Below are 21,581 nucleotides of genomic sequence, written 5' to 3'. Positions count from 1 at the left end.
GCCCACACACAATCACAGCCCTGTCAGTGCCACTCCACAAACATCTTTCCACTCTTACCCTGCAGTCACGAGTGCATGCTCCCCAATCACGGAGGCGGTCCTATTCATTGGATCGTCAACTCCTGATTAATTGGGAGTAGAAAAAATAAAATTCAAAGAATTCCCAAACTACTTGGGATCCTTCCTAATCAAACTTATTGCCAACAGATGATAAGTGGCAATGCAACTGGCCTATCTCACTTATCATTCCACTTTTCTTTGCCTGTTTACTTCACGGGCTACTGAGCTGTGAAACAGCTTGGGGAGGAGGAGTGAGATGGTAACAGCTGGGGGCTCAGACAATCTCCAAGGATAATCTGCTCCTGAATAATCAAGAGTTGACCTCAAGCTCTTCTTCAGGGAGCCAGGCACCCCTCTGTCAGACCATATTCCAAGCTTCACTGTCCCTGCCTATTTCCTGGTGATTTTAAGACAAAGGTAGGGAGTATTCTTGGTGGACACATCTTGGCCAGATATCTGCTTTTGGAATGGTTGTCTTAGGGTGAACATTTACATACCTACCTTTTTTCTTAAGTGCATAAAACCCTAACACTACTCAGATGGCTTGGGGCTTTGAGATTGGCTCTTTTCACTTTTTTTCCTTTGAAAGAAAAAAATGGTTTTTTTTTTTTTTTTTTTTTTGTATTTAAAAAGATGTCCTCACTGCACAAGTGACTACAGGCTACAGGCAAGGATGGGAGACAAAGGCTTCAACACAACTCATTGCACTTAGAACCATTACTAACCGAAACACCATTTGCTTGTCAACAATGTACCCTTAACAGCAGGGAGAAACTTCTTTATAGTCTCTGCTTCAGACAAGATTTACATCTTTCTCCAAGGCCAGAGCCAGTCGCGACCACAAGTCTTGTTTCTTGTCGACCAGACCCAATCCTCTGGCACCTTGTACCCCCTTCCCCAGCAATATGCTCGGCCTAGGTTCCAGAGGCAGCTGGAAGGAAGCAGCTATGGGCTCATTCAGTTCTGTTTGCCCAAATCCAGAAGCCCTAGGAAAGTCCTGTCTGAGTCTTGACTCCTGACCCTTGCAGTGGCTGGAGTCGGTACTGGTGCACACCCCCACTCCCGCGGTGTGAGTAGTGCTGTGAATTGGAAACCGCAGATACCCTGGAGGCCTGGTAGGCAGCTGACTGCCCAGCACTGGGCAGACTGATAGTCCGTAAGTCTGATGGCAATGACGACCTAGAGTTCTGAGGAAAGGAGGTGGAACTCAGAGTTCCTGTGCTGGGCTGGGAAACCAAGTCTGAGGTCGGCGAGTCTGAGGGGCCCTGTGGGCTAGGGCTAGCAGCACTAGAAGGGCAGCTCCTCCTTGGAAGATTGCTGCCGGTGCTGTTTCCAGAATGTGGCTGGCTGCTGTAATACCCTGGTGTCCCCGTAAATGGGGCCAACGAGTCTGTGGACACAGGGTGGGCAGGGCTGGAATACGACGTAGAAGAGAGGGAGGATTCTGAAGAACCATGAGAGGGGGGATTTCCAGGTCTCAGTGCAGTAGTTCGATAACTGTATCCTGGAGATTGGGTAGGATGTCCTCTAAAGGGGGAGGAACTCTGTTGAAGGAGGCTTTGTGATTCTGTCCGTGGACTATCACACTGCAGGAGCTAGAAAGAGTTAGGAGGAAAAGCATAAGGAGGTGAAAAAGTCCGTATTTAAGCCATCTAGGCTTGTGAGTATTTGAAATACCCTACTTTTTTTTCTTCTTCTTCTTCATCCTCTTAACCATTTGTTCTTTTTAGGATACCCAAGACAGTAAAATGGCTGTCTCTGGTCACTTTATTTATTTTTCTGGCATGATTTATTACCTGAAGGTGAGCAGATGATGACTTATTTCCAAGGCTGCCGAAATTATATGCAAAGACGGCATCTCAACTGCAAAGGATGGCCAGGATCACAAAACATTTGGAACCCAGAACATATTCTCTATGCCCAGAGATGAGCAATTTCTTGTCTCACCTGGTAGCTGTATCTGGAAGGGCTGTAAACGGCTGCTCCTTTAGAGAGCGCTGAGCTCAGTGTCTCCGGGCCTTCTCCATCTGCAGGGTCTGGAAGGTGATATAAAGTCAACTTGGCTTCTCAGAATAAGCACAAAATAGCCATTGTTCATTCAAATCATCAATACCATCACCAACCCATGCTGCTCTCTTTCTGACAAATCAGGTGAGTGCAGCATGCCAGAAGGGCAAAAGGAGTGGTTAATTATGGGCTATGGTTTAAACGCCTGATCTGATTCCTGTCTCCTCCTGTCTCTTCATCTTTCATCAAGTGGATTTTCAGCCCTTTGGCGAGATGAGTTACAGAAAGGTATCCCTTGGGAAAAGAGAGCAGACAGAGAGCAAGCAATGCTAGATCTTAAGAATGCTATAGCCCAAAAGAGTGGAAGCAAGACTGAGCTGCAACCTTGCATATAGTGGAGCCCAACTGCATAAGAAACTGACTCACCTCAGCCCAGCATTTGATATGAACTGTGTGGAGCCTGGCTCACATGTCCCTGAACCTGGCTGGCAGAAGAAGGCCATGGGCTCACCTGAGTCTTTCTCTGTGATGGTACTTTCCCAAGTGGGAGAAGGCTCTCCTTTTTGGGCCACCCTCACACTGGTTCTGAGGACCTTGGGGATGCTCCCTCCCTCTCGAAGTCGTTCTACTGACGTGGGAACCATCCTGTGAAGGCAACAGGGTGCAAGTTTATGCCACAGGACTTCAGAGTCAAGTCTGGAACAAGTGAAGCTCTGACGAAGGTTGTACAACGTATTCTCTTAAAACATCCTTTTAAACATTACTTTCCCCAGCACCAATTTAAAACAAGATATTTTCTCTGCCTCAAACTACATCAGGCACAGAAGAAAAATACTTGTAAAGAAAAGGCAATCAAGGAAAAAGTAGGTTTAAAGATGTCTACTTCTTTTAACCTCCATTTTGAAATGCTAAGTTTTCTCTTCTGTGAAGTTATGTGCCTGGCACACAGTAGTAGTTTAAGTGTTTCATAGATTAATGAACATTACTCATTTGAGCCAAGTCTCTTCTTTCCCAGACTTTAATTCTTCAGCTGAAGATCCCTGACCTGCCTCATTCTCTACTTCACTCACTTGATGCTCAGTACTTGCCACTAGTATTATTTATTTGTGTTCTCCCCTAAACCAGACAAGTCCTTTCAGAATACGCCTTTTCTCTGTATACGCTGGCCGTATGGAATTGAGACATCTGTTGTTCATTTAAGGGGAATGAGCTGAACTGCTGACTTACCTTTCATACAAAATGAGAAAATAGAAGAGGCAGTGTTAGTGCCCAGCAAATAAAACAGTTGTCTGTGTCCACAACTATACGCTGTCCAAAGTAGTGTTCCGCAGGCTCGGTGGCAATTCTTTGCTTCTGTAAGGCTAGGGGGTTGTGGCTGATACTATTATAAATCAGCTGAACAGGAGAGATGACACTGTTGGCTGGCTTTCTCAGATAAGTGTTCCCAAACATTTTAGGTAAAACTGGGAATGATTCTAGATGTATACCTCCCTCCTGAATTTAATTACTAAAGCATCAAACACAAACTTACCACCTACTGCTGATATTCTCTTGAGGTCTGCAGTGAGATGAAGTGCCTCTGGAATCTGATGGGCTGACCGCCTCCATATGTGACGTAGAGGAATGGGATGGGGAGAATTTTGTGTGAGGGGAAGATGGAGTCCGGGCTGAGGACCCCTGCACACCATGGGCACCAGCATCTGACAGTGAGTTACTGCCACTCTGCCCAGCTCCTGCAGACTTGCTTTTGCTCTGTGCAGAGTCCCCTCCCCCACTGGCAGAATTCTCCTTGGCTTCTTGTTTCCGTTTGCGGTACTCCAGCAGGGACACCTAGGAAGAAAACAGCAAACAGGACTCTAGCTAGGCATCGTTAGAGGATCACTAGCAATGGGGAAAGAAGATGAAATCCTAGCAAACCACTAGCAAGCCATGCAAACAAAGCAGGCACCAACACTGCTGACTTTTTTCAGGTGTGAGAGAGATCTGAGCAAGCACAGCTACATATTTAAATCTCTCAGAAATTAGTAAGGAGAAGAGAATACACGAGATGACATTTTTGAAGAATGGTGTTCACCAGTAGACCTCAATCTTTTTTCTGCCTTCACAAAAACCTGCGAGATTACACTTACCCAGTAACAGAAGCGTGCTATCACTGTTTGCAACAATGGTAGCACCTAGAAAGGGAAGGGTGGAGAGCGGGGAGCTTGTGTAGTTTGAAAAAGCCTCCTGGGTGATTCTAATAGCTCTTCCTCATTCCCTAGAAATCCTTAAAGTTAGTTGTTTAAAAAAAGAGAGAGAGAGGAAAAAAGAAAGAAACAAACACACAAAAAAGAAAAAGCCAATGCTTCAGGGTTCTTAAATATGCTCAACTCTTCAAGACACACCTAGGGATTTACTACTGTTCTTGTCTTACACATAGGGAAACCAGGGTAAAAAGAGAAAGTAAATGATTTCTGGTTTATATTTTAGCAAGCTAGCTCTAGAAAACCTACACTTGGAAACTCCTCCCCAATTCATCGTCCATCTGCCAAGTTCGTTCTTGACTGCCACAGCAGAGCCCCAACTCCCTGACCCGCTGAGTTCACCGCCTCTTTGCTGTTTATTACAGCACACTGTGCTTCCCCCAGCTGTCGACCTATTATAATGTCTTGCTTGTTCTTCCACTAAACTGTATGTTCTACAAGGGCAAAGACCAAGTTTATCTGGCTTTTTATCTTTAACATTCAGCACAGAACTTGGCAGATAGCAGGAGTTCCACAATTTTTGCACATAACAAATAAAACCCAAAATCTAAAGATTATTTCCATTTTTGTTCCTGATAGTCAACACTGTTCATGCAACAGTCTTCGAAACCCATTGCTATCTTATTCCAAATTATCTGCCAGTGTTTCCTCCTCCTTCTATTCCCTTAGCGCTCTCATTTTTCTGTCCAAATGTAAAATATAACAAAAATGTAAAGCGAGACAATTTTGTGTATGCATTTTCTATACGCAATCTTGGAAAGGAGTTAATAATAAATTCTGGTAATGTATTTCATTGTAATGCAAATATAAAAAGGCCACTAAGCTACATTTCGACGAGAGTACTACAGATATGGTGCAATTATGTGAGACTGCCACACACACACAGAACACTTAGCATCTCTAGCCTTGCCCAGTAAATGGAAGTTGCTGTGACAACCCAAAATACTCCCTTGCATTTCCAAATCCCCACAGTTGACAACCACACATTTTTGGCTTTGTAATTTCTAGAACAGCCATTACTTACAAGTTAAGCCCCAACCCATTAGCCAGCTCTCTATGGCCTGGCCTTCCCCATCTCTCTCTGAATTCTCCTCCTCTCCCCACCTTTCACCTGATACCACAGCAACATTCAACTGTTTGCAACCACACTGTATCCCTGCTGCACACCCAATGGAGTGTCATATAGTTACGTTTTCTGCTCCCTCTTCCGTAACATCCTCATCTTCATTTGTTGGCTGATTGGTTCCTACTTATTGTTTGAAATCAGCTAAATTAGTGACCTCTCACCTCTCATTCCACCACTCTCAAACTGGCTAAGAGCCTCTTGTTTATTCTTAAAGTACCCTCCACATATCTGACTAAACCAGGTTCCCCTGTTAAGATGTTCTCACCACATCTGAACATCTCCTTTGGAGCATCCATCACCATTGTAATTAATTACTTATTAATATAATTATCTGCTAAGCTCAGTCTTACTTGCTATAAGCTCCATTAGGGCAGAACCTAGGAGGCAATATAGCATGGTGGCAGTAAGAGCATGCAATCTGGAATCAGACAGACCTGGGTAATGTCCTGGCTCTTCCATTTACTAGCTGTGTGACCATAGCAAGTTATTCAACTTGCCTTGGCTTCCCCATCTGCAAAATGGGAAATCACCCATCTTACAGGATTATTGTGAGGATTAAATGCATAAGAAGAGCTTAACAGTGCCTAGAACATGGGAAGTGCTAAATAATACAAGTAACTGGCATTCTTTTTCATTGCTCTATCCTTTGAATTGCCTATCAAGTGAACAGCACATTCATAGTAGAGATTTAAATTTGCTGAATATTTACAACGCTCATCAAATTGTATTAAAACAGTCTGTCTTTCACTGGACATGGCACAGACCACATCTTACTTTTATCTTTGTTTTCCTCACACTGAGAACAGTGCTGAACACATAATGAAAACTCAGTAAATATCTACTGAATTGTTCAGCTAATGTTCTTCAAAAGGGACTACATAATGTGGAACACTTACCTTTTTCCTCTGCGGTGGGTTCTGGGGGGCAGATGGGACTCCTTCACAAGCCCTTTCGCCACCAGGTGACATAGATCCACGAGAGAGGTCTTTCATAAAACCATGTTCATATCTGCTGGGAAACCCTTCTGCAGGGGAACAATATCCCCCATCCAAATGTAAAGGCTTCCTATCCCCTACTAGAGGAGATCCACGATACAATCCATCTGCTCGAGGCATAGCGTTCAATGGGGAGTAGGCATACATTAAGTTAAACTCTGTCCGAAATGCCTGGTCCGAGTTTCTCACAAGGGTCTGATGTCCATCTCCACTCCTACTTGGAAAGCCAGTCTCAGAGGTGGGCCCGATGGAGGGATGAGGAGCCAGGTCAGAATGACCCGAGTTGATCAGGGAAGGTCTGTCAGCACAGCTGTTAGTGTTGGAGTCAAGGTAGCCTACTTTTGTCAAGTCCAGGTCTTTTCGGTGACAAAGCTGAAAGAATAAAAATCAACAGAGACATGGGGTAGGGGAGAAAGGAAAAAGTCAAAGGGCAGAAAAGAAGGGAGGTGAGAGGGGCAAAGGTGAACAAGGAAAGATAAGAGGGATGGAAGTAGAAGAGAGAAAGCCATTAACATCTGTAAAAGTCCCATGTAGCCACAGTGTATACAGGCCAGATTACTAAAGAATCCTGGCCTTTCCCAAATTGCTTTAATGTCTTTCTGGATGAGAATACTGGGAAAGTCAAAATTAGATAATTGGCCAAATGTGATTATTTTGCCTGCTTAGCCTTTCATCAGGTTTGCTGGGTCACTCGGCACTACATTAAGGGACTGGCAGTATAATTAGGGATGTACCTGAGCCCCATGTATGCTACAGAGGTGAGACTGGTGTCTTAAGAAAACTGGCTTCTGGTGTCATTCATTTCTAAATTAATATTGATGGAAGGTGGGAGGAGGGAAAAAGGTGAAAGAAAGCAGAAAGTAGACGGAAAGTCAAGTATTTAAGTTACTGGTTCAGTAAAGGAGAATGGCATTAGTTAAAGACATCAACCAACCAGTTCTTCACTCACTTTCACCATTAAGTAGGAGTGTTTCTCATAAAACTTTCTGGCCACTCAATTCTTCTTTCTTTATCCTCTAATGTATGTCAACATATCACAAGACCATTAATGCTCATCACTGCAGAGCATCTGAAATGCTCCCAAAATAAACCCCACCTATTATTTGGTTATCATTACCTCTTAACACCAAGATTTTCCACCACTAGGTCAACTATAGCTAACTCTCTAGAAAGAATGGTACCAGAAACCCAGATACCACACCATGTCAGCCTCCAAATTATGCTATCTTAGAATCTTGAGCAGCTGAGGAGAGCTTTACCTTCCTTACAAGATAGAGTGAAAAACACCCAGAAAACCTCGAGTACAATAGAATACAACCTTTTTCAATTTCACATTGATCTATAAAATCCTACTGATTCAGAATTTGGTCAAGCGTCACTGAGTTCAGCACTAATTTTTTATTGGAAGGGGGAAGGGTTAACAGGTCAGTTAATTTCTGAAAGGTTATGAGAGACTATAACTTTCTCTTCAAGAGGAAAAAGGCTCCATGTGGATTCACGGAGTTAGTGATTACTACGTTTGTCCAAATCTTTTAATAGTTAAGAAACTCTAGCACTAAAATCTGAATTTAACATGTCCATAGCAGTAGGGTTTCTGAGAAAAGCACTCAGTTAATACCCTAAGAGGTGCCACCTGTATGGCAACCATGTCCCAACCACTGCAGAATAGAGGCTTGTGTCACAAAAGCCATGGGCTTAGTTTACTTGTGTACCCAGTAAGGAGCTATAAAGAAATGTAGAAAGCTGAGAGGCATGACTCTCCCTTCCTAAAGAAGCTGCTCAATCTATCAACCAAAGCCCAAAACATCCAGTTAAACCAGAAGCTGTCAGATTAACCCTGGAACAAGGCATAAATCGCTGCCTGCCTTTTCCAATATAAGCTGTTCCTTTACCAGCCCAAGATGATAAATATCAAAAGACAGCTCCTACCAACTTTTAACTTTTCTTATTTAACAAACACACCTTATTTGTTAGACTTTAACAAGGCTCCTACCACATCTTCAGCCTCCTTTAAACTTGACTTCTAGATTCTATTCTTCTTTAGAAGAATTCTTCAGCCACCCCCCTCCCCCCAACAACAACAAAAACAAACCCCACCACACACACACACAGCTACTTCATTTTCCTCCAACTACATTGAGAGTTCTGAGTTATCACAATCACACACGGGACGATTCACTCGACTTACAGTGACCGATCGGCCACCCTCCAGCCCATCACCCCATTCATTCGGACCCCCCAGCCCTCCCCACACACTCAGGAATACACTCATGCACACTCACTCTCAGCCTCCAAGTGTGATTGAGATGGTGTGATAACTACCTCGGGTGACAGGGACTCGGGCCTATTCGCAGGGGAACTCTCAGGGGAGGATATGTTCTAGAGGAGGGAAAAGCATCTTGTTATTCATCTACTCGAAGTCAAGAAGCAAAACAAAACAAACAAAAAATAAAGTAAAAGCAAGCATAGATGGTTAGCCACAACTTTTTTGGGGGGCAGGTATTTAACTGCAGAATTCCTCTCAATAGACAGAATGACTTGTTAAAATGCTTCCTGGTGTCTTTGAAAGCATTTAAGGATAAATCAGTTATAATGTTTCATGCTATAAGTAAACATCTCAAGCAGATATCAAGAAAGAGTTAGATTGGTGAAATTTTACACTATCATATTTCTTCCTATATTAGATGAGAGTTTAGCAACCTACAGTATTTGTTATTAACGGGCACCTTACCACTTATTCTTCCTTAGGGGAACCTTTTTCCTTCACCCCACAGCCCCTTCTGAACATCACATTTCCTCATTTTCTCATGTGACTTAGGCCCACCACCATTATCCAGGGAAGTTGCCTAGCATGCTGGGGGGCTGACAGGCTAGGGCGATGGCCAGTTCCTCTTGAATGACAGTTATAGGAGATATGATTGACAGAATATCTAGCTCATAGGCTAGATGGTTCTTGGCATAATCTAATTGGATCTGACCACCCCAACCAACGTTCTCTGATGTTAAAATCCATTGTTCTTTTGGGAACAGAGCAAAATAAAAAGCAGATGTGTACACTTCGAGTCCCTGTGTCCTAAAAAGGGTTACCCTAAGGGCTTTCACCTGAGGCCGCCTTCCCTTATCAAACAGGAGCTGGGCAGTGAACGCGTTGGGAACATCTGAACACTAAGAAGTGGAGCGAATGGTGGTGGTAGTTGTGACAAGGATTCAAGGTGTCAGTGGTAAGGTAAGGGCAGGATTCCTACTGTTATAGACTGAATGAATGTGGCCTGGATGGCAGACCTATCCTGTGGTAGGAGAAATGAGGCTGCTTCAGCAGAGCAGGGTATTGGCTGTTAATTTTATTTGGTGGGGTGGGTAGTGTGTGTGAGATAGATAGTGGGATACGGATCTCAAGGCAGGAAGTGAAGGCAAGGGTTATTCTGGTGGAAAGCAGGGCTAATTAAGCTTCTCCTCCCAGTGGAGCTTTCACTTCTTTTTCTTGATGTATCCCCCTTCTCATAATCTTGTTCTCTTCTACTACATGTCTCCCTCTACTCCTTCCCTTAGCATTGGAGAGATTTCTCTTGAAATGTTTATTTTTCCTTTCAAAAATATTCTTCCCCTAACCAAGCTGATCTTTATTCATGACACCTTTTTGATATTTCTCTGTGTCATAGTCTTGGATGGAAATAAAGCTCCTCACCTCCCTATACTAGAATATAGGAAAGCATATACAATTTGAATGGTAATAAGGATGGTCAGGACGGTGAAGTCTTTTTTTACTGATAAGAGAGGCTAAATTTCTTTAGTTAAAGGAGATTAAAATAGTAGAAACATGCACTGGACTTTTTGAAGGGATGGGCTGTTTAATATATTACAATATTTTCTTTCCTTCCTGATATTCTAACATTATGCTTAGACTATCCATCACTAAAAGGATTTTTGATTTTTTCCTTAAAAAAAAAAACAAACAAAAAAACACCTGACCTTTGCATAGTGTTTCTCAGTTATCCAGAATGCTATAAGGGATAGGAAAGGCACTGAGCGCTAAACTTGGCTGTTCTGGAAGGTGACTTCCTTCTAATTTCTGTAATTTCACCTTTACTTATGATAAAATTTGCATTGATAAAGTATGAAACCCTATTCCTATAATTTACTGCCCTCCAGGGACTGTCCTCTCATGAAATTTTACTATCGAATTCTAGCTGCTAACTGAAAAATCAACTGCAATTGGACCAAGTAAAGTCAGTAAGGCCCGTATCTGCTTTACTAGCTGGCTAAAAAGAATGCCACAGGGAATTTCGTAATGAGTAACTTCCTTAGAAATCACATGTAACCAGGAAGGTTTTCTTCCCCCACAAAAAGAGGTTTGCTCCAAAGTTAAGTTCACATGGTCTAGTTTAGGCACAGAACATAGCTGCTTCTTGCTTTCAAGGTTGCTAGCTATCTCTTTCTGAGGTAGCCACTTAAAAGCCCAGGTATTTTTAATTCTATGCTCTCATAAAAGCTGAATAGGGAGGAGAGTATTGGTTAGAACATTCACCTTTATCAAAGAACACATCTGGAGAAGTGCAAGCTAGGGGCAGAGCTGAACGTGTTTAGTGATAAGAACCAACTTTTCTAAGAAGGAAGAGAAAAATGCCTGTTTAATTTAATTATAAAGCAAAGTATCATGCCACAGATTAGTTTTTTTATACACATGAATTCTATTCAGTAGACCTGCTGTCACCCAAACTTGAATACTACAGTGATTCAGAATTAACTTTTTGAAACAGCTGCAATATACATTTCTAACAATCCAGAGAATGAACGTAATAAATCTGTCTCTTATAAATGCATGTTGCTAGCCTCCTTCTACTTCTCATTCTTAACACATTATAACAAGAAGGGAAAGTAACCTGGAGTAAGAAAAAAAACCCCTCATTTGCTATAAACCATACCCCGATGCCTTCTAAATCTCTGTTCACTGAGGCCACAACAAGAATACAGAACAACAGGGAAGACACTTCACTGATTTAAAGGCCTAGAAACGAAGACAAGATCAATAAGTATAATCTGAGCTCTCAGGCTGGTGTCATTAATGGTTACCAAGCAGCTAGAGGCCTATTTTAACCAAGGTATAAAGATCAAGATGGAGATCTAGCATGCTTACTACCTAAAGTTATGGAGACTGATGGACTGCATGCAAAAGACAGATGAATGTCATCTGTGCTAGCACTATTCCTACTTTGGGAAGTATGGGGACTGCCAAGATGAGAGGCTACCAGGTAAGAGGTCACACTGACCCTGAGGTTTCCCATTCTCTTGCTGAGACAGGCAAGGAACATGGTAAAGAAACATTTGGAATGATATTATATTTGAAATGAGGAGGTGCAAATGATGATTTTCATATTCAGCACTCCCAACAACCAAACCCAAATCACCTCAAACTGCAGAGGAGTATTGCAGCGACTAGCAGTAGTAAGAGACGTGATTGGTGAGAACATGAGGCTGTATCCATTTCGACACTCCTCTTCTGGGTGAGATGGGCCAGGTGTGGTCAGCTGGGGGCTCTTTGAGCCTGGATTGGGAGGGGGTGGTGTGACTGGAGAAAGAGGCCGCAGTAACTTGGTGACATTCTGCTCCATCAGATAGCGAGACTTCCATTTCTTTAATGGGCTCAACAAGTCTGTGAAATACAAAGCTTGGATGAGACTGAAACCACAGCTTAAAGGGAGGCTCTGTAGTAAAGCCATTAATCTCTACCCCACAATGGCTCTTAATTCTTTTTTTTTTTTTTTGTGAGGAGATCAGCCCTGAGCTAACATCCGCCAATCCTCCTCCTTTTTTGCTGAGGAAGACGGCCCTGGGCTAACATCGGTGCCTATCTTCCTCCACTTTATATGGGACGCCGCCACAGCATGGCTTACCAAGCAGTGCGTCGGTGCGCGCCCGGGATCCGAACCAGCGAACCCCGGGCCGCCGCAGCGGAGCGCGCGCACTTAACCGCTTGCGCCACCGGGCCGGCCCCTCTTAATTCTTTTTTTTCTTTGTTTTTTTGTGAGGAAGATCATCCCTGAGCTAACATCCGACGCCAATCCTCCTCTTTTTGCCCAGGAAGATTGGCCCTTAGGCTAACATCTGTGCCCACCTTCCTCTACTTTATATGGAACGCCGCCACAGCATGGCTTGACAAGCGGTGCGTCGGTGCGCACCTGGGCTCCGAACCTGCCCACTCTCGGGCTGCCAAGCGAAGCGCGCGCACTTAACCGCTAAGCCACCGGGCCAGCTCCCTCTTAACTCCTCTTTTGCCTCATCCCATTGTTATCACCTGCAATCAAACCAAAGGCCCAAAGAAACTCTTTAATTGCCACACTATTCTCCAAACTCTCTATCCCCCAGAGAATTGCCAGATGACTCTGACATTCTTAATGACTGATCCCTGGAAGCTGATTTAATCTCTTCCAGTGGAAAATATAAATTTATTATTTATTTATTCTTGGTGAGGAAGATTGGCCCTGAGCTCACATCCGTGCCAATTCTCCTCTATTTTGTATGCGGGATGCTGCCACAGAGTAGTTCATAGGTTCACACCTAGGATCTGAACCCATGAACTCCGGGCTGCCGATGTGGAGCGTGCGAACTTAACCACTACACCACCGGGCGGGCCGGCCCCTATACATTTATTTTTTTACATTGAGTTTCTGAAAATCTCAAATCTGTGTCACTTAGTTAAAATCACCCTCTATTTAACTGGCACATCACGAGCTCAAGCTTCTGGAATGCTAACTCCATACTCCTTTTATCTTCTCTTACATAGTTTTGCCATTTTTCAGCAGCTCTTTCCATAATGTGTAATTTCTGCTTTAGTAGGAAAGACTTATATATGATTACCTGACTTTTATCTAGCCCCTAGTTAGAGTGTTTCAAAGTGTGAAATGATTTCTACAAAAACTACTCCCAACTATTTTCAAAAGCTAGGCTGGTATTCTTTTTCTGATCGAAATATCCTACTTTTTATACCTCTTAGGTCCACTGAAAGAGGAAGTTACTACACTATATATTTTAGTGACCACTCAGGGTAATGCACCTACCTCACTTTCTCAGAGGAAAAGTCTACTTTCATTTACAGTTAAAAGATGTTTATTTACTTAACACCTACCATATGGAAATTACTGAACTAGGTATGTGAGGGGAAATAGTCATCATATATTTTATTTAAAAGAGTTTACAAATTTGTAAGAAAGAGATAACATAAAAACATGTTTAATATAGTCTAAGAACCTCAATAGAGCTGATCATACTGCCATGTGTTAGTTAAAAAAATAATTATGCTTTTAAGCAGGTACTATATTACATACTTCATGTGAATTAATTTGAACAACTCTATAAATCCAGCACTATTATTATTATCATCATCATCATCCCCATTTTAAAGATGAGGAAGTTGATGTATAGAAAGATAAAGACTATGTAATCTGGTTCCTATCTACATTCTTAATCACTAGGTTAAATTATATCCCCAAGGCTTGGTGGAAGGAGTGAAGTGATTCCAAGCCTTTGAGGAAGTTTTGGGATAGCAGGTCATGATCAGAGCCATGCTTCAGGAAGATTACTCTGGCAGCAATGGTTAGGATGAGACTGGACACTGGGAAACTACTTGGTGTTAATGGAGTAGTTAGTAGAAAGAGTTCTGAGGCACTGAACTAGTGGAGTAGACTCTGAAATAGAGAGTGAAGAATAAATGCAAAAAATACTGGAGATGTATATTTTCTTTTCTGATATCTGAGAATTTTTTATTCTCCTAAATTGGAAGTATAGTCATATTTTCCTTTTGTTCCAGATACTGTTTTCTTTCTTATTTTTCTTTTCTCCTTTTGTAAAGCGCCTAGGTATAAACAAACACGTGATTCATCACTTATATTTAGAATACCTTTTATATATATTTCAAGTCTTAAACAGTGAATCTTTTAAAAGACCACCATACTGGTAGGTCCAACACTGTAACTACTAAAGGCAATTATCTAAGTGATGAAGTTCATCGTAGAAAAGTTAGCAAGTACGGAAGAACTCTCCCACCCATGAATCAACTTACAGTTCATTTAAAATATATGTACTGAGTACTTATGAGATCATATCCAACAAAACAGACCTAATGTCTGCCCTTATGAAGTTTACAGGCCAGTGGTCATTTGCCTACCTTTTCCTATGAATAGCAACATATTTACAAATTTTGTTTTCAAGTTTCATTTTTACTCTTTTTATTTTTGCCACACCTAGCTTTCAAATTTTATGTGGTTAAATCTATCCATCTTTTATGGTTCTTTACTTTTACTCAAATAATTTTCAAGATTATATAAACAAACAGCCACACACCGAAACACAAATATAACATGAAATCATACCCACAAATTAATGTACTGCTAATATCCCGGAGTATTTTCACCTAGATCCCTTTCTTGACATGGCCTTATTGATGCTTGTCTAAATCACACACACTGCTTAATAACTTACTATTTTCACTCAGAAATACATGGTAAAAAATCTTTCCATGACAATGAATAGAAATCTACAATTCAGTTCTTAATGACTGTATGGCATTCATATCACCAAAATTTACCCTTTGATCACTTTAAGTATTTTTCAATTTTTTGCTATTATAAATACGTCTCAATGACCAATAATCTTGCTCTTACATATTTCTGCAATTGTTTACTTTTTAGGACAAATTGGTAGATGTAGGATTGTTAAACCAAAAGAATATTTCCTTAGGCTCACTAGCTTTGTATTTATTCTTGTATGAACTGTCTGCTAATGAATGGCCTTTAGCCTGCATCCTACTGGGGTGTTGATTTAGCTCTTCATTTGTAAGGGGTCTTTAAATAATAAGGATGTTGACCCTTTGTCAAAAACGTTGCAATTATATTTTCCCAGTTTGCTATCTGCCTTTTAATTTCATCAATAGTCTTCTTTGGCTATTCAATGTTTTATATTTTTATTTAGTCAAATGTATCCATCATTTCATTTTCTGCCTCTGACATCATAAATGTCTTTGCCGCCTCACCCCAAGACTATAAAAATATTGGCCTATTTTTCTTTTATCTCCATATTCAATTTTTGAATGTAACTCAAATAAAACATACTTTAGAATGAGGTAGTGATTATCTATCCTTTTCACATGCCAAGAGGCTAGCACATTCTTCCAAAATCTTTTATAATCATAGAATAATTATAATTTCTCCATTGATTTGAAATATGACATTTATCCTATTAGATTCTTACATATACTGGGTTTAGTTCTGAATGTTATTTTGTACACTTGCTGTCCAAATGGCATCAATATTGACATATATTTTAGTAAAATTGTTTGGGCAATTCCAGTTATTCTACTCTAGCTCTCCAAAATATTTGGCTATTCTAGCATAGTGGTTCATGACAACGAACTGCAGAAATCATTTGTCAACCATGCTGTTACTACCAAAAAAAAAGTTAGAATTTTGATTGGGGTTTTATGAAGTTCATTGAGTAACCTGGGGAGAATTCTCACTCAGCACCATGGCACAATCGTTCAGCTACTCATGCCTTCATTTATAGCCTTCTTCCTATAGATTTGTCACATTTCTAATTAGGTTTACTTGCCAGTGCTCTCTATTTTTTGTTACTACTGTGAATTGGACATATTTCCCCCTTTATGTTATCCAAATGTTACTAACATATAAGAAAATGTTTATATATTTTTGTACCAAGCTACCCTATTGATCTCTACCAGTTTTTCAGTTAATTCTTTAGGCTTTTCCAGGTAGATAAGCATATTATTTGTACACAACGATAACACATACATCCTCTTTACTAATACTTATATCTCAGTTTTTTTTTTGTAATCACTTTCACTAACAATTCTAGACATTGTTAAATAATAGTACTAATGGGATATATATATATATTTTTTTTTTGTGAGGAAGATTGGCCCTGGGCTAACATCCATGCCCATCTTCCTCTACTCTATATAGGACACCGCCACAGCACGGCCTGACAAGCAGTGCGTCGGTGCACGCCCGGGATCCGAACGGGTGAACCCTGGGCCGCCACAGCAGAGCACGCGCACTTAACCACCTGCACCACTGGGCCAGCCCCACTAATGGGATAATTTGATAACCCATTTTAAGGCTTAATGTAACCAGTTTTCAGCATGAAGCATAATTAGCAACTGTATTCAGATAGAAGTAAAAAAAAAAGTCCTAAGTATGTTATTAGGTTTATCATTAAATTCACATTTACTGTGCTATTACTCCCCCTCCTCCATTTGGCCTGCTCATAAATTCAGTATGTGAATAATTTTCAAATGCTGAACCACCCTTACATTCCTAGGACAAATTTTATTTGGTTATAATACTATATTTTTAATATTCTTACAGATTCAAGATTCAGATCATTGAAATCTAATTCAAAAGTAGTACTGCGCTGTTTTTTGGGGAGTTCATTTGATAAAATGAATCAAGAGTAAAAATTTTAATGATACTGTGTAGTATTCCATCAAAAGTATGTGCACATAGCAGATAAACTACAAATTGAACTATTCCTTTATAACTGAAATCCAGGTTGTTTTTATCTTGTGTATTTTTGCAATTATTAATAATTCTAGGACTAATACTTTATACAAAAATTTTGGTCCATGTCTATTTTTGTAGAACAGATACCTACAGGAACAACTACTAGGTTAAGGAGTATGAATATTTTCAATGCATATGATAAATCTTACCAAATTGCTAGTAAGGATATTACTCGCCTGTCATTTTTACTGCAAATCCTTTGTCCCAATATATTTGTCCTCTATTAGTTCAGAGGCAATATAGACAGAAAAACATTGTTTATTCAAGTTTGACTTTTTTAAAAAAAGATTTGAATGTGCACAGAATTTGCTTTGGCAAGGATCTAACTCTTTTCAAGCCCTCAACTAAGTAAAAATTCCAGAATAATTTACCAAATCTTTCATTTATATAAGGCCTGTTTCATTTTTTCACCTGCACTATACTAATTTAATTACTAGCTTCCAGCTTCACATTAGAAGTTAGTTTTATACTTCTAGGGAAAGTACTTCTTCATCATTACTCTTTCAATTTTTTCTTAATTACTCTCATGTTTATTTAAGATAAACTTCAAGATCATTTAATCGAATTCCAAAATCAAGCTAGTTTGATGGCAAGTATACGAAGCCAAAGAGAGAGACAAAGGGAGAAAGAGAGATATTGATTATATTCATTCTTTCCATTAAGGAATATGGAATTTCTCATTTCCTCAAGACTTTAAAAATACTTCTTAGTAATGGTTTGTACCACATGTCCCACTAAGGTTATTCCTAAGCAGTTTCTTAGTTTTGTTAAGTTTGAGAATGAAAAATTTTCCTTCATTCGATTTTCTCAGTCTATAAGTGCCATGAACTTTTGCATATGCACCCTTCTATCCAGAGGTTTTATTAAACTTACTAATTTTTCAGTTGATTATTTAGGCTATTCTAAGTATACAGTCACATTATTAACAAATAATGTACATTATGCCTTCCCCTATCTAAATAGTTACCTTTCATTTCTATACAACGCTAGCTTTTAGGAGCTTAGACTCTTTAATGTATCCTAGTATCTGACTAATTTCTGTACATGTTCCATAAATACTGGACAAGAAAGAGTATTTTGTGTAGAAAAATGACAGTAATAATTCCTATGATGGGTCTGATACTGCACTAAGCATTTTATATACATCATTTAATTTAATCTCATATTAGCCCTAAAAACAGCCATTACTATTCCCATTTTACAGGTGAGGCTCAGAGATATTTAGTAACTTGCCCAACATCTAAGGTTAGTAAATGGTAGAGATGGTCTTCAAATTCAGGTCTGTTGGATTCTTTCTACTATACCAATCTGTCTCTCTTTCTTAACATCTCCTTGGTCTTTTTGAAAAAAGAAAACTACACCAACAAATTAAAATAATTCCTCAGGACTTACACTAACTTGTAGCAATATCCCAAGTCATTCATTTGACTGCTGCTCGGTTTTAATTAAATCTTTTCCTTCTGTTTATGTTGGTCCTTAAGGGCAAGGTGTGTCCTCTGAATGTTTTTCACTACTAGAGATGAGAGCAGAAGTTCAATAAAGGTTGGTGACTAACAGGCCTAATTCCATTCCAACCAGGGCACGTAGTAACAAAGGCACTTTCCCTATGAGTCTCTCTGCCAGTCAGGACATGAACTGCTATACAATCTCCCTTTCCCAACCTCAAATACATAACACACACACCACACACAATATAAATGTGTGAATGTGTATATACAAGACAGAAGATTTCAGTTAAGTTATATTCTTACTATACTGTAAAAGCTGCCAATAAATTGATAATATTGATGGAAATCTGGTATCAGCATTTCTTTATATTAATCTAGTTTGAGCAAATCTCCCTACTCTTTAATGAAGAGAGTAAAATATTTTAAATACATGGTATCATTTATCTTCCAGATGTTCTACACTGGGATTTTACTATCCTGAGGTTATACATGTGATACGGTATACCAATCTAGAGAAAGAATACGCTAAGTCAATAATTTGAAAATATATACTTTTAGTACTCTACTCTTTTCCAAATACACAATTTTACAGAATTTTAAGATAAAACAGATATTACTAGTACAAATCTATTTAATTTCAAGTTCATTTTACTTAGCAAGTCACTGAATAGAAACAATGAAGTGGTTTTTAGGGAAATCTGAAATATTATCATGTTCACTGTAGTCTTAGATGACCTTTAGCATCTAATTTATTTCAGTATTTTGTTTGCATAATATTCACAAAACTGATTTAAAGATAAACTTATGGAAATCACAGAGAACTTTTCAGTTAAGCTGATACTGACAGGAGAAACTTTGGTAAGAAGATTGTCCCAAAGTAAGTTAAGTTGGTAACACAAATTCATGCACCAGTGCTTTCAATTGCAATTCAATTAAAAATCCTGTACCAGTCACTGTGAAAACCAATGGGACCAGATGATTTTTCATGACCCTCTAGTTTAAAAACTCATGAGGACTTTAGATTAGATTCAAGGCCACGTCTTCTAAAAAAATTTTACACTAAAAAATTGTGCAAGTTCTTTCGAAAACAATCAATTTAGAATAACTTTTCATTTCATTCATCCCCTGCCCCTTCAATCACGCCCTACCAACTAAATCACCCACAACTTTCATTCTTTCCTGAAGTGTCCCTCATCATTCTTGCTTATTTCCCCTCTTATAAATATGGATATAGATTTCTTAAACTTACTACTTTAACTGTATCTAACTGTTTTATAACCATTTCTGCTGTTATCTGTACACTGTCTAGTTCCTTCTTTGTCGTCCTGGGAAAAGCGATCCCGGACTTGAGATCTCTCCTCCTCTTGTAAAGTAACTATTTAGAGAACAATGCCATTTCTTTTTTGTACCAGACCTTTTTTTTTTCCTCCTTTTTTGGTGAGGAAGATTGGCCCTGAGCTAACATCTGTACCCATCTTCCTCCATTTTGTATATGGGATGCCACCACAGCGTGGCTTGATGAGCGATGTGTAGGTCCACGCCTGGGATCAGAACTTGCGAACCCTGGGCCGCCGAAGCAGAGCATGCAAACTTAACCACTATGCCACCGGGCCGGCCCCTGCACCAGACTTTTTAAGCATTCATACTGAAATTTTTTATGTGGATCTGAAATAATAATTGCTCATGTATTCAGAAAGGTCTGAGATACGTACCTGCATTGTCTTTGCAGATACTAGAAGAGTTGCTATTCTCATTACTTTGGTATAGGTGCTGAGTTCTAGTCTCTTGGGGTACAGATGATGTCTGAGTCATCCCTTCTTCCAAGGCTTGCTTTATCCAGCGCTATAACGGGAAAAGAACCAGAGAATTATCAATAATCATTTAAAACTATTTAGTATACCTATTTCAAATGCATTAACCAGGTCATTACATAGCAACTGGTGAGAAAAGCAATCCAACACACTCATTCAGTTCCACAGTCAAGTGTTTATTGTCTTGTATTCCAGCATATTAGAATATTGCCCCATCAATGCCTCCTACTGGGCAAAATTGAGAAATCCTGAATTACACATAATGAGATCCCAGCAAAAAACCAAAACCAACAAAAAATGATTATTCAACTTTTCACACTGCTTAGAATGGGGTAAATGGGAAGAGATAAGGAAGAAATCTTGGCATTTATTTAAGAGAGACTGATCATGTAGGATAAAACTAGTACATAAAATAAGTGCCTAGAAGGAAGATAAAAGATCTCTTAAGAATTGTCTGCCCTGTGCTGGGGACATCTGAAGAGGTAACAGAAAAGATTCACAGAAGACTCTGAATGAGAATAAACAGCTCTTCACTACAGGTACCAAAATACTCCTACCAAAAGGTCTACTCTCAGATGGAATATCCTATGAGTTTTTTCTCCCTATCAAGTAGTTTGGTTAACTTATGCACAAATAATGCAAATCACCAGAATAAATGACCTTCTGCAGAAATCAAAAAGGGGAAAAAGTCAAAAAGAGCTCTCTAATCAGTCACATTTTTTTTTATATTAGAATCTAAAATGATGAGAAATAAATTTAGGTCAGAAAGCCAGCCTGCAAAGATTAGGATAATAAGATTATGCATCCTGTGGAAGAGAGAAAATTTCTTACCTGTAATTGTGTTCTCTTAAGATATACAGTTGTAGGTTGCTCACCACTCTGTGGCTCTCCTGCCCTGACATAAGACAGATCGAATTTTGATAAACATCAATGTCTGAGTCAGACCCTCCCCCAAGTAGGAAGAGTAAAGGTGATTAATAATTTTACACCTTTACAGAACAAGCATTACAGGTAAGTAAATATTCTCTTCACCAAAGAGAGCAATTCTAGTAGATTTACCCTCTTAGAAACTTAGGAAATAATTATTTCTTGGGAAATATTGTAAGGAAAACTTCACCAAGAAAAATTTTACATCATGTAAATGGCATGGTGGTCTGCCAAATGAAAACAAAAATAAAACGATACACATAAGGAGACAAGAAAGAAGTAGTATACAAAAAAGAGATCTCAACAGTCAAGTGAATCACATCAACATTTTGGGATATGACCAGGTCTCTAAAAGCCAAAACAAGACTAAGAATGAACTCTCTTACACACAGA

General features: G+C 39.7%; 1 protein-coding gene across 12 annotated transcripts in view; it reads right to left on the bottom strand.

The window, feature by feature from the left end:
* Window positions 1-648: 648 nt before the first annotated feature.
* Window positions 649-21,581, bottom strand: part of SETD5 (SET domain containing 5) — a 76,925-nt gene continuing 55,992 nt past the window's right edge. For 7 of the 12 annotated variants that reach the window (XM_058564082.1, XM_058564058.1, XM_058564071.1 and 4 more), the window contains 8 exons: window positions 20,163-20,292; window positions 11,837-12,081; window positions 8,754-8,810; window positions 6,333-6,803; window positions 3,599-3,897; window positions 2,579-2,712; window positions 2,008-2,096; window positions 649-1,655 (listed from right to left, as the gene is read on the bottom strand). In XM_058564082.1, the coding sequence (XP_058420065.1) occupies window positions 1,047-1,655; window positions 2,008-2,096; window positions 2,579-2,712; window positions 3,599-3,897; window positions 6,333-6,803; window positions 8,754-8,810; window positions 11,837-12,081; window positions 20,163-20,292 (2,034 nt within the window). In that variant the 3' untranslated portion in view covers window positions 649-1,046. The remainder of the gene's footprint in view (window positions 1,656-2,007; window positions 2,097-2,578; window positions 2,713-3,598; window positions 3,898-6,332; window positions 6,804-8,753; window positions 8,811-11,836; window positions 12,082-20,162; window positions 20,293-21,581) is intronic. The other 5 variants (XM_058564125.1, XM_058564146.1, XM_058564100.1 and 2 more) reach the window with 1 other exon arrangement.

The sequence above is a fragment of the Diceros bicornis genome, chromosome 2, assembly GCF_020826845.1.
Source record: "Diceros bicornis minor isolate mBicDic1 chromosome 2, mDicBic1.mat.cur, whole genome shotgun sequence".
Lineage (NCBI taxonomy): Eukaryota > Metazoa > Chordata > Mammalia > Perissodactyla > Rhinocerotidae > Diceros > Diceros bicornis.
The sequence above is the reverse complement of the archived record's forward strand: the minus strand, read 5'-3'. Positions and strand labels throughout refer to the sequence as shown.